This window comes from Drosophila kikkawai, chromosome 2R (assembly GCF_030179895.1).
Source record: "Drosophila kikkawai strain 14028-0561.14 chromosome 2R, DkikHiC1v2, whole genome shotgun sequence".
Classification (NCBI taxonomy): domain Eukaryota; kingdom Metazoa; phylum Arthropoda; class Insecta; order Diptera; family Drosophilidae; genus Drosophila; species Drosophila kikkawai.
The window spans coordinates 12,509,562-12,522,814 of NC_091729.1; the positions used below are offsets into that span (position 1 = coordinate 12,509,562).

At 39.6% G+C, this 13,253-nt stretch overlaps 1 protein-coding gene across 9 annotated transcripts in view; it reads right to left on the bottom strand.

Moving 5' to 3' along the window:
- sona (sol narae) overlaps positions 1–13,253 on the bottom strand; it is a 50,304-nt gene that overhangs the window by 30,699 nt on the left and 6,352 nt on the right. For all 9 annotated transcript variants that reach the window (XM_070284178.1, XM_070284177.1, XM_070284176.1 and 6 more), the window contains exons 2-3: positions 11,875–11,995; positions 5,179–5,640 (exon numbers count right to left, since the gene is read on the bottom strand). In XM_070284178.1, coding sequence (XP_070140279.1) covers positions 5,179–5,640; positions 11,875–11,943 — 531 coding nt within the window. In that variant the 5' untranslated portion in view covers positions 11,944–11,995. The remainder of the gene's footprint in view (positions 1–5,178; positions 5,641–11,874; positions 11,996–13,253) is intronic.

Below are 13,253 nucleotides of genomic sequence, written 5' to 3' on the forward strand. Positions count from 1 at the left end.
CTTGGCTGAGATTGGGCTTTGGCCGGAATGTTTTTGTATATTTTTGTTGGCTGCAAAGTAAGCTTATGTAAGAAGCAAATTTCTCGGCCCATAACATTTGATGATAGCCCTCAGGGTGTGGGCTATGCTTTTTGCAGATAATTTTATGGCTTAGTGTTACAGATTTTTAAGAAGGAAAAATATTTAAAAATGCTTTAACTTGGCTAAAGAATTGTACTTTCTTTAGAAATATGTAAGAAAACCTTCAAATACTCTTCTTTCCAGGAAGAAACCCTATTAAAAAGGGTTGGCCCAATAAAGCCCAACCCTTCATGTCAGCTTTTGGCCACCTAAATAGCTGAAAATGAAAGTAACAGCCTCGAGAGTTAACAACTTCCTGGCTGAAACATTTTAGGCGATTTTCTTTCGCTCTTTTCTTTTGGCAATTTTGTTATGCAAATTAAGCCGAAAAGTTGAAAGAAGAAAGACACAAATGACCCGAAGCGGCGGCGAACTTGGCAAAGTGAAAATTAGCCTCGGAACTCTCTTTCCTCTGTTGTGTTCAGTATCGCAGTGAGAAGAAGGTTAAGGCATTAGTCTCAGGCCCTTAACCCGGCCAGAAAATGATAATTTGCCATTGTTTCGAGGCAAACGAAAGGAAAGCTAAGCTCACCTGGAAGTCTCTACGAGATATACATAAACGTATTTGATGGAAGCCCACATGCTTTCAGTGAGTACGCACCGTAAATCCACGAGCCATTTAGCCAAGTTAACCGACACTTAACGCATTAGACGTCGTGTGGGCGTCGCTTTTTGTGGGTTCGTTCCATTTGTTAGTTTGTTTATTCGCCGATTTGTTTGGCGTCGTTACGCATACGCCGCATTGGCCGCATTGGCAGCATGGCAATAACTCTGGGACTTATCCATGCGTGAGTGTCTCGCTCGTCGGCTGATTTGCTTTGGCAGTTAGCTTGTTTATTACGCACCATTATGCATTGTATGTGGATTTGTTTTTGTTTGCAGTTCGCCTTTGCCGTTGCCTTTGATTTCAAAGACAATGCCAAGGCTGGATCTGGCCATTATTTGACTATTATTCGGCCAATTATGTGTCGTATTGATTTGTTAGGCTGGGCTAACTTTGGCCCATTAGATAATTTGTGTGTTAGATGTTTGCGATAAGCCAGAGCCAGCCAGCAGCCAGGTAGTTCCTTGTTTTGGACCCTAAAAGGGAATGAGCCAACTTGTTGCTGGCTACAAAGCAACAAGCCGCTCTCGGCGTTAACAATAACTGCAACATGGCAACATGAGCAAGCACAGAAACTGTCAGGCCATGGCAACAACTTGGCTGGATTATGCAATCCGATTGCAGCCGCAAAAAAAAAGATAGGTAGTGCCAGTGGGAGGGAGAGAAAGAGCCCGGACGAACTGCTTTCTAAGCCGCAAACAGTTTTTCCTGCTACCCCTTAGTGTTTTTTCCTCGCTTTCCGCGGAATTTGCAACTTGCTTCGCCCGCGCAAAGCCAGAGAGAGAGCAAGAGGAAGCAAGAGCCAGGAGGACACAGTGAGCTAATTTCGAATTCATTCAGCTGCCAAATCGGTGGACTCATTAATCATGCTTCTCCACCACCACCACCGCCACCGACAACAAGCTGGAATCGTTTTGCAATGACAAGATACAATTTTGCGTCTTGTGAAATGAGTGCAGCGGCTGCTCAGCTGCGTGGCATGCAGCAAATGCTCTTTCAGCTCACTTGTTGTTTTTTTTTTCTCTTTTAATTATGCACTTCGCGTTAGCACCCATCAAAAATGCATTTTGAAAACTTAATTAGTTTGCTTTCAATTTTTCTTCGACTGGTTTGTGGCGGCGGCTCGGGGTGGAATCACTTATGCCGCGAGTGCCTAATGCCCGCGTTCGTTGCCTAAGTCTTTCGTTTTGTGCTCCGATTTCATGGCGATTGTTGAGCCTCGAGTCCCGACCGGGAGCGAGCACAGGTAGCCAAGCCTAGGCCCAAGGGGATTGTTCTTCTAGTCATAGTCATGATCCGTGAGCATAGACCACTGTCTGCCGATTGATATCTAAGTACCTTGGCAACATGGTGCAGTCATGTAAATCCGGATCATTTCCCCTTTGGCTTGTGGGGAATTTAAGCAAAAGTGAGCTAAGGAAATGCTTAAAATTTGCATATATTTCTTAATAATTTTATAGCATTTTTAATAGTTTGGATTAACTGCTCATAAGAGAACTTGACAACGCCTTGATGTAAGTATTTTTTAGTTGGTTTTCGATTGAATTTAAGTGTTATTGCAAGTCGTAAAAGTAAGCCATAAAGAATAAGTGTATTAAAAGTTTTATTTATTTTTAATAAATATTCTTACATAAGTTAATATTACAATAGATAAATAAACCCACTTCCCTTTAAATTATTTATATTATTTTCCATAAAAAAACCCTGTATAATTTGTAAACTCTCCATTATTTTTTGTACAACCTTTTCTGGCCACTGAAAACCCGTTCAGCATTTTGTTTGCCGTCACAACTTCTGGTACATAATTCCATTTTGTTGATATAGCGCGCCCCTTTTTGGCAGTATTTCCATTATGCCAGAGACCTGTGCGACTTTGTTTTATTTCGCCCCATTCCTGGCTGCACTGACCTTTGTGCGGAGCCCCAATCGCATTCATCATCGCATTGAATGCGGCAGTGGGAGTGCCGAGCAACGCCTTGTGTTTGCCTTTTTAATTTCTTGGCTTGCACTTGCACCGAGGCTCAGGATCGGGATCGAGCAGCAAATTTCACCGCACGAATTAATTTTATTTAAGTGGAAAATATATTGCACTTTTTAGCACCACAATGATTTATTTTTAATTTGAATTTTTAATGGACAATCGAAGCGAAAAACGCAACGATTTCCCTGGCCGGTTGTCGGAACTTTTGTCTTGGAAAAAAAAAACCAAAACGGGGTCAGTTCTTCGGACATTCAGCTATCAATGGAAAATTATTTTTCGGTACTTTTGCGGTTGCCAAACAATAAGGCACACACACATAAAAAAAATGAGATACAGAATGTCAGAAATTAGAATAAATGTTTTTTTCATGGCATTTTTTCGGTTGACTGCCGATGGAAGGTCTCTGACAAAGTGCCGCCATTACCAAAATAAAAAATTTAAAAAAAAAACTACATGGAAAACATTGAAATTGTTGTAGTTATGTGGTCTATATCTTGAGGCCATTTGTTTGTGGCTGGAAACAAAAATAATTGCCAAGTCACAAGACTGAAAGAAGGGGGGGAAAATGCCTTGCGTGGGGGGAAGGGTTACCTAATCTTGGACAGAAAATATAGAGAAACACTAAAGCTACCTGCAGCTTAGTTCATTTTAATTAAAAGTGAAGACTAAATCCCCAGAGAAATGAACGAAAAGTCAGACAAATCTTTCCGCATTTCGTACTGCTGCGCCAGGCTTAAAACATAAAATTATCACACATAAATCACAAAAAAGGCAAAAAACAAGAAACAGAAGACAGAAAAACGCCACACACAAAATCCAAAGACATAAGAGTTCGAGTCGCGAGTTCATTTCTTTTTCGGCTGTCGCCTGACATGACATTTCACTTTCATTTCCGAAGTGTTGTGTCTTGCATTCAAAATTATGCTCTGTCCCCCCCGCAACCACGAGCACCCTTTACCCAAAAAATAATCGCCGAATATAAAACTGGTAATTTAAAGTGCGATCAATTGATTGTACTTCATAGGAGGGAAACACGCCCACAGAGCGGGTGCAAAAACCACACGAATAGTGGGTAAACGGGGAAATTAAATTATATATACAAACAAGACCGAGCCCGGGAAGAAAGTGAACTTTATTTGTAATGGCAACAGAGTCACGTTCCATGGCTCGCCTCTTGGCTAACTGAATTTGATTGGAAGTTGTGGGTGAGAGAGTTAATATTAATGAAATGTGGTGATCGCATCACGAAATGAGTAATTGCATTGCTTCAAGCTCGTAAATAAGGCATAGAAAACCCCAAAAAGGTTAAGGCTTTGATATCTCCATCCAATTTCCGTACGTCCTTGACTTTAAGCCGGATTTTCTTGCCTACACGTGATAATTTTCACAGACACAACAAACAAATGCAATTAACTGCCGGCGCAGCCTACGTCTAATCTCTTTATCACATGGCCAATTAATTTTGATTAGATACGTCTACACAAACACACAGGCTTACAAGTAAATAAATATTACAAGCCAGAGCAGTAACAACAATTAAAAAAAAGAGGCAGAAAGACAAAGCAGCGCAAGAGGTATTGTTAATAAAAGCAAACACCAAACAAAACGAAATATATAAAGGCCTAAAACGAAGCGCAGATAAAGGCTGAAACAAAATATCTGCCTACTCCAAGCGGAAGTTTGGCGAATCAACAAATCAGAAAACGTACAAAGGCAAAAGCTGTAATTTTTTCTTTTTTGCTTCTTTTTTGTTTATATTATCCGACGTCGTCATGATGTAACCAATGAAAGTGCGGTAAAAGCAAGACGTATAAGGAAAATATGTGCAACAAAATGCCAATTTAGGGCAGGAAAATATATGTGACAGTAAATGAGATGGCCAATCAAAACTGAAAACCCATTAAAGGTATTAACAAACATGGTTGCGAGGGAATGTTTAGTTATAGCAAAAGAAATTAATAATTAAAATGTGTTTATATGTTAAAATTTTAGGAAATATCAGAGTTTTAAAAAAACAAGGACTAAGTAAAAAAACTATAATTCGTTAATAGTTGCTTTTATTAGATTAAGTAATCTGCTTACTGAATTTAATTTATTTTAAGATCAAATTGTTAGGTTTTTAGCCCCTAATAAAATTTAAAAATATTTTGTAATATTTGGTTTTATGTTTTCCCAATATTTTCAAAGTTATTTAATTTAATATAAATTTAACATATTTTTCCCCCAATATTTTTGAAGTAATTTATTATAATACTTTATATCATCGAAAGGAACTACTTTGCTGCGTTTTAAACTTTTGATTAAAATATAAAAATAACATTAAATATAAGTTCTAAAAATATTGGTACTCAAAAACCTTTAAATAAATATTTCTTCCCTAAATTCAACTAAATTAATATTATTTTTAAGGCTAAACTATTTTTCTAAGGCTTCCTGACATAGTTTAAATATAGAAATTGATATTGAAACTCACCTCTTCGTGGACGATCTCCTGCAGGTCCAGGCCGTGGGTGGCGTTCGGCTCACTGCCGACGCTCCACATGCGCAGCTGGTGGGGCGCGCCCTTGAAGAGTCCTTGGGTGGCGCGCAGCGTGAGGTTGAGGTGCTGGCCAAAGGCGCTGAAGGAGACATTGTGGGCCTTGATGGAGCTAACATCGGGGCCGAGCAGGTGGTTGCCGCCGCTGCCTCCTGAGGCCATGCTGGCCTGGTGCTTCAGCTCACTGTAGTAGGCATTCTTGCTGAGATCCTTTTTCACATGATGCGGCGGCAAGGCGGCGTGGGGCTTGGGACTCTCGCCGATGCTGCGCCGCCGCCGCTGCCGGAGGCTGTGCTCGTCGTGGTGCAGCAGCTGGACAAGCTCATAGTGGGGCACTGCATCATGGGTGTCCACGTGGAAGACTGACTGCAGCTGCTCCGGCGACATTTGTTTGTGCAACTGCGAAAGGGGAGAGAGGGGGAAAAAAACATAACCAGGTTAGCGATCGCGTAGACAAGTTGCCCTGGGCAATGGCAGCAAATTGTAGCAATTGTCAGATGGATAATTGAAAAATTATCAATAATTCAATGCAATAATCGAGTGTTTGGCTCTCTCTTGAAAACGGTCCCATGCGTGGCATGGCTCGGTTCGTGTTTGCATTGGACCCCTCAAGAGCTATCTGGAGATTAACGACTAAGCCAAGATCGGCTGGGTTTGGTTCGGGGCTTTCGGAGCTGAGTATCTTCGCTAACTGGGTCAGGGTCAATCCGGCGTTTGATAGATTTACGGTCTGTGTGCAGACTCGCATGTCTCTTTTATTAAGTATTTCCGAATCAAAACCAAATCGAATTGAATCCAACACACACAACTATCGACGATCTAAGCCGAGTTGCGTGTAAACCTTTTCTCTATAAATATATATAGTGTTAGCCATAATTGCAAATTTCAATTAAAAACAAATTAATTTTGTATTGTTATTAATGGACTTTTAATCTGCACTCCATTATCGGTGCTTATAAATAGTTGTATTCTTCTTAAACACTGCCAGTTATCGGGGGGGGAATTCCAAAGTCTGTTTAAAGGGGTTCCTAAATTCATTCATTCATTTTTAATACTCCGTAACACGGCTCGTAAATATTTCCTTAGTTGGCATATCATTCTACCATCAATCAATCTTGAGATCTTTTTTGGTTCTTCTATCGCATTTCCGTTTTATTTATCCGCCAAATCTGCATCTCACTTGCAATCCAATCAGCATTAGCAAAAAACTAAACAAAGATCTGTTACAGGGTCAAGCGGCGAGTAGAATTTCCTTAAACAACGTTTGAAACGCTTGAGCAAAAACAAAAACTCAGGCAACGAACTTGCTGCCAGAGCTGCAGCAGCCACCAGCAGCCATTTAGGCAAATTTCTTGCATTTATTTTAACCGAAAATGGCCTAAAATGAGTCAGAAATGGTATTACAGCAAATGACGACAACACCGGACAAGAGACGGCGAAAAAAAAAACAAAAACAAGAAGCCGAAAAGAAGTCCAAGACGAAGGCAAGGTAAGCTAGATTTTCGAGCTTGCTTTTACAGTTGAGCCCGAGGTGCTGCTGGTGCCAAATGATGACACCTCCGGGCATAACAGTAAGCCCACTGCTTAATAATTCTTTTATAATCGAAACGCTTGGCGGAAAGTTTATGGTAAGTCGCTAAGAGCGCGGCAGGTGAACAAACGGCAGAGGAAAACCAGACTCGGCTCAGACTCACGCACACAGGCGGGACAATGCCAAAGCGTTTTTACTTTCATTTGAAACGTGTTTTGACCACAGACAACACTCGCTCACATGGCCAGGAGCCAGGCAGGCAGCCATCCCGCCAGCCGAGAGCCAGCTGTTTGGGGTCGCATTGAGCAACTTTTGAATCGTCGTCGTCCCCCATTGAAAGTGAAACTGAGGCTTGAGAAAGGAAAACCGATACAAAAAGCTGCGTTGAGTTTGCCACTCGAGTGCAATTGCAGTCGTCTCTCTAGGGCTCTCGGCCAGCTAGCTGCTCTCCGTATTTGGAAAGTTTTGCACCTGCAGCAAATTATCATTATATTCTAGCCCGCTTTTCCTATCAGTATGCAAATCCCCCTCAGCACGGTGACCACACCCAAACACCAATCAACACTTAGCTTGGCCCTTGCGGCCAATTAATCGCAATTAAAAACAAGAAAGGAAGCTAACTTCGGCACGCCGAAGTTTTTATACCCTTGCAGATTGGTTTCGATGTTTATATTATAGATTTAAATGCTGAAAACACTCACAAAACAGAGTTTCATTACATTTTACCTATACTTATTATGTTTACAGTTTGACAGTTACAGTTTTACATTCCCAGCTTTACATATTTTATACATTTGCCGATCGCTTCTATGGCAGCTATATGATATAGTTGTCCGATTTTTATAAAATTTATACCAAAATTCTAGAATAATAAAAAAAGCTTATAACTTAAAGTAGATGAAAATACGTTGAAAAACAACGAAGTTATAATTTTTTTCGATTAATTTCCCGATCGTTCCTATGGCAGCTATAAGATATAGTCGTCCGATTTTCATAAAATTTTTACCAAAATTCTTAAATAATATAGAGTGGCCATTTCTAAAAAATGGTGCAAAAATGTTGAAAAACAGCAAAGTTATAATTTTTTTTCTAAAAATATATCGAACATTTGTATGGCAGCTATATGATATAGTCGTCCGATCCGGCCCGTTCCGACATATATAGCAGTGAGAGCATATAGAAGACTATATGCAAAGTTTCATTCAGATAGCTTTAAAACTGAGGGACTAGTTTGCGTAGAAACAGACAGACGGACAGATGGACAGACGGACAGACGGACAGACGGACAGACGGACAGACGGACAGACGGACAGACGGACATGGCTAGATCGACTCGGCTGTTGATGCTGATCAAGAATATATATACTTTATAGGGTCGGAAAGGTCTCCTTCACTGCGTTGCAAACTTCTGACTGAAATTATAATACCCTGCAAGGGTATAACAAATGAGAGAGAATGAAAAAGAAGAAAAAACTACGATCAGCAATTACGAATTATGCAAAAAAGGCGGCATCCAGCGAACAAGATCAGCAGCGGCGATTAAAGAACCAGGGTTGCCAAGGTTTAAGTCAGTAACAAGAAAACAGTTTAAAGGCCCAAAACAGGCTGGCCTAAACATTATGTAAATGACAGATAGTCATCGAAAATTACAGCCCCCTTAAGGGGTGTTGAAATGGGCGGAAAATTAAAAGAAATTACCGAAAAAGTTTGGGTGGCTTTAGGGCTTGTTAAGTTGATCTTATAAAATGTTATAAAATATTTAATATAGTTTTTAATGTTGCTAGGGAAATTCCCACTATCATTTTCTTTTCGAAATATTTTTTATATATTTTACTAGCAGTAATTTGATTAATAGAATAATTTAGCTATAGCAACCCTTAAACTCTTCTTTGTATCACTTTTTATAAGCAGTAACTTAATGGTAACGATTTATATTTTGCAGCTATATATAAATATAAATCTATAAATGCATAAAACTACTTTAAATAATAGAGATTTCCAGCTAATATTTCTTTATTAACAACTCAAAGATAGTCTGGAAACCTACTTAACCACCGGATAAAGATATACATCAAGAATATATTCAACAAAGTGTAACCCTAGCTTAAATTTGTCATCCGATTCGATTGGTTGGTATTTGCCATTAAGTAGTAAGCCACCGGCTATTTGTCCCAGCTTAAGTTTGATTTTATTTTCGGTTTTTGCCGAGTGCAATGACGGATATTGTGAAATTGGCGCTGTTTGTAATTTGTATGGCTAGCTGACTCGCTGCTGCTGCTGCTGCTGGTGCTGGTGCTGGTGCGCGGGCAATTACTGAAATTGTACGAGATTACTCATACGCCCGGTGGACGGTGGAGTATAACACTATAACCGGCATGACGGCGACAGCGAATCGACTCGACCAAGTGCAATCAGAGTCAAGTCAAAGTAAAAGGTGTAGCCGCCATATTAACGCAAAAAGTGTGCTTCAAATTGGCTTTGGCTGAGGCCAATACACTGTTTATGGCATACAACCAGCGTTGCTTGTGGTTGTGCAATTGTTTTTCCCCTCTTTCTAGCCGGTCAAAGTCAAACAGCGCGGCAGACGCTCGAAAGAGTGTCACTCGACCTTTCGCGGAGTCGTCAAACACAAAGAAATTATTCACTCGAAAAGCCATGAACGGAGCCACAGAGTATAGAGAGAGAGGCCTGCTCACTGAAGATTTCGGGCCCCAAAACTGAACATGGGCTGCTGCGGATTGTTAACTATCCACTAAATTGCCAGTTCGTCTCTTTTCCTTCCATTTCCTTGGGTGTGTTGACCTTGTCGCCACGGCTGACAAGCGGCGGAAATTAGCAACAGCTTCTGTCGGCATTTAGTTTTCAGTCGGGTTTTCTCATCACTTTGCTCGGTTTTTTTTTTTTGGAATTTTGTATTTGTGCCAGCGATTAGCAAAGTGTGAAAAGTTCAGGGTGTTGCGACACCTTTGAGAGGGGTTGTGTCTAATGCAAATGGCAAATTAGGCGATTTTTATGTTTTAGAAGAGGTTACGCATTGTTAGTTATGATATCGGTATCTAGGTCACAAAATATATCGAAATGTAGGTATTTTAAAATATAAACAACTATTATAAAAATTTACTTATATTTTCAAAATAAAACTACAAAAGATAAATTTATAAATTATCATTAAGATTGGCTTTGAAATATACTTTTTGATTATTTGAAATCATACAATATATCGAAAATATCGATAAAAATAAAAATGCTCAAAATGTACTAAATTAAATATTTTTTAAGCTTTAGTTTTATAATATTATTGAACAGGAAAGACATAAACTATTTAAACAGTCCAAAATTGGTAAATATATCTCAAAAAACGATATCGATAAATTACCCCCTTAAAATTCTCTGCATTATTCAACGATAATTGCAGCTTTTCATCGGTTTCTACTTGAACATATAATCTTTTTTCGATTGCATAATCTCTTTATCATTCAGCAATTACTCATGCTCTGACAGTACCCCGATTTTCCTATAACCCCACGCACACACACACACACACAGCGGGGAGAACGTGACCCGAGAACCCAAGCTCCAAAATGATTAAAATAATAAAAAAAAAAGAAAGAAAAACAAAACAAACTCGTACCGTGACAGCGGTAGAGTAGTAGCCAAATCAAAGAAACACAACAACGAGTCGTGCCACAAACAGTTCTTGATTTCACAATTAAAGGCTTAATTTATTTGGCCGGCCAATTGATAGGCCAGCAAACATTTGGCCAGCCGAGATATCTCATATTTTTTGTTCCAGCATTTCTGACAGCACATAAAACATGGCAAAAGAATTAAAACAAAAGCAAGAGTACTGCCGCTGCTGACTCATGCAGTTGAATCGATATTCTTGCTGTGTTTTGCATGTCTGGCTTTGGGCTCAAGTCTCTGTGTGTGTGTTTTTTACATCACTTTTTTCATGCTCGGCTGGGATTTGAAGGGCCTCGTCACAGTCAGAGTAGTTGTTGGTGTATTTCTTCTAGTTGTAGTTGCTGTGGCTGGTGGTGTAGCGTGTCAACTTTAATTGCAGTGGAAAACGGAGACGAAGTCGTTTATGGGCCATCATGTTGCAAGCGCCATTTATGCGATGCCGGCAAGGCTATGGGTCGATGTCTCCCCCAGACACGAACTTGCTCTTAAATTTTGACCAAAATAAATACAGGCTATATTGTTATATGACCCAAAAAAACTACTTTGTAAGCCTAAGAACAAATTGCAACAAGTTTTATCTTCGAGATAATAAACATTCAAACTAAAATAAAGTAAATATCACCTGTGCAACTTAAAATTTTTCTCCCTCTGCAGGAAGTCAGCATTCAACTTCAAACTCAACTCAAAAATCACCTTGAAAAGCTGCATTTAGTCATGAGTTTTCTTCAGTCAAAGCCAAACCATAACCTCCGGCAACAACGGAAAGCAGTGACAATGAAAGAAAAAGAGCCAAACACTTACAGCAATAACAAAATAAATAATAAATATAAAAAAAACCATAAAGAGAAGGAGAAATAATTACAAGAACTTTTTACGTCTGACCTTGGCCATAATTTTGCTGGCCGAGAGCTTTTTCTTTGGGCCAAAACAAAAGCCAACGTAAGCTGTCTTGGATTTCAATGAGATACAAATACAAACACAAATACAAATGGATATATACACAGACAGGCAATGCCATTCAGATATAGCCTGGCCATAACAATGCCGTTTTATTCCTAACGTCGACTCTCTTCGACTCTGCGCTCTGTTTTGTAATTTAATTAATATACAAAAAATGTTTTTGTATTTCTCGAAATGCTAATTACGCACAATGCGAATGACAATGAAACCGCTGACTGACTGACTGACTGAATGGCGGCCATTTCTTGTTGTTGGGTTTTTTTTTTTCACCGTTAGCTCTTGGCTCTCAACTCTTAACTGTTGACTGTAAGTGCCCCCAAAGGTTATTTATATCGCATTGAATTGATTGATGAGTTCTTGGAGTCCAATTGAACGTGCTCCAAGCGATTGGCATTGACGGGGTCGCAATGGAACTCGGTCTTGGTTTAGGTTTGAGGTGGATATATGTTAGTACTTACATCTGGCAGGGCCTGGCATACTGTGCTGGCCAAGAGTAGCGCTGTGATTAGGCTTAATGTTGAGGACATCTTAATGTGCCGGTTGTCTAGTGTGCTAAAGGTATCCTTAAAAATGATTAAACTGCAAAGAGAACAAGAAAAAGGTGGGAAAATTCATTAGAAATGTTTTAAAAAGCAAATAAACATGTTTAAAATTAATTAAGGATTGTTAAAAGTAACTAAGAATATTTTAAGAAATAGTTTTTAGTGCGTCAATAAAGCACAAATACTAGAAGCTGGCTTAGAAGAAGGCATTATATTCCATCCTAGAATCCTTAAATTTTCACTAAATTAAACATCAAATCTCTCTAAAATAAGAACCTCATCTCTGCTTAAGGTATTCAATATTTTACCCTATTATTTAATATTTCTTAAGTCCTCCAACTCTTTCCCATTCACCTCACGCGCAATGGCCGTATGCAAAATATTTACTATCCAAAATAATAGCTTTACTACCACCTCATGTTAGACAGTATTTCCCTGCCCAAAAACCTGTCCTCGTCACGCTCAAATGGGCATTATTATTTGGCAAAACAACATAGCTTGTTGCAATTTTATCGCTTTATTGTTGCTACAATTAATATTTACTCTTTTTTTTTTTGTAGAAAGAAAAACCTAGTTTTCTGGCCGGCTGACTGAGTAATTAATTATTGCATAAGGCCAAGAAGCAGCCAGCGTCGAGGCAATAAACAATCTTGTCCGGCCCTGCTTATGGCTACTGTTGTTGTTGTTGTTGCACATCCGCCCCGGCATCGAATGCGGCTAATTGTCAATAATGATGCAGCGATGCGTGGCAAGGGGCGAACAGCAAGCAGCATCCATCCGACATGGCCAAACCTTTTGACAAACCAACCAAGAAAACAAACAGAACTGACCAGCGACAACAACAGCAGCAGCAGCAGCAACAGCAGCATCGCCAGCTGCCATTTCATGTTGCAACTTCTCAGCGGCATTTACGACAAATTGCATGACATTTCATTTCCCCCCGCACCCGGCACGGCTCTGCCCAAAGGTTTTTGCACAATCTGCATGCAACATGCTGCAAGCAAGCCGTGCCCCAGTTTCAGTCAAAGAAAGTCCCCAGCCAAAAGGAATCAATCATCATCAATCCTAATGAAAGCAAAGCAATTGCCAAAAATGGGCGTCATTTAGCCAAAGGGCAATGCCTCCATATATCATGGCCAGCTTCAGCCTGAAGAAAGTACAATTTCCATAAAATAAATACATAGTTTGTGGCTGCAAATTGGCAGGCAGAAAAGTGGCAACAAATATGGTAAGTAAATTACTGGAGCATATTTGTGTGGAAAGGTAAACAAATTTCAAATTTAAATTAAAGAATA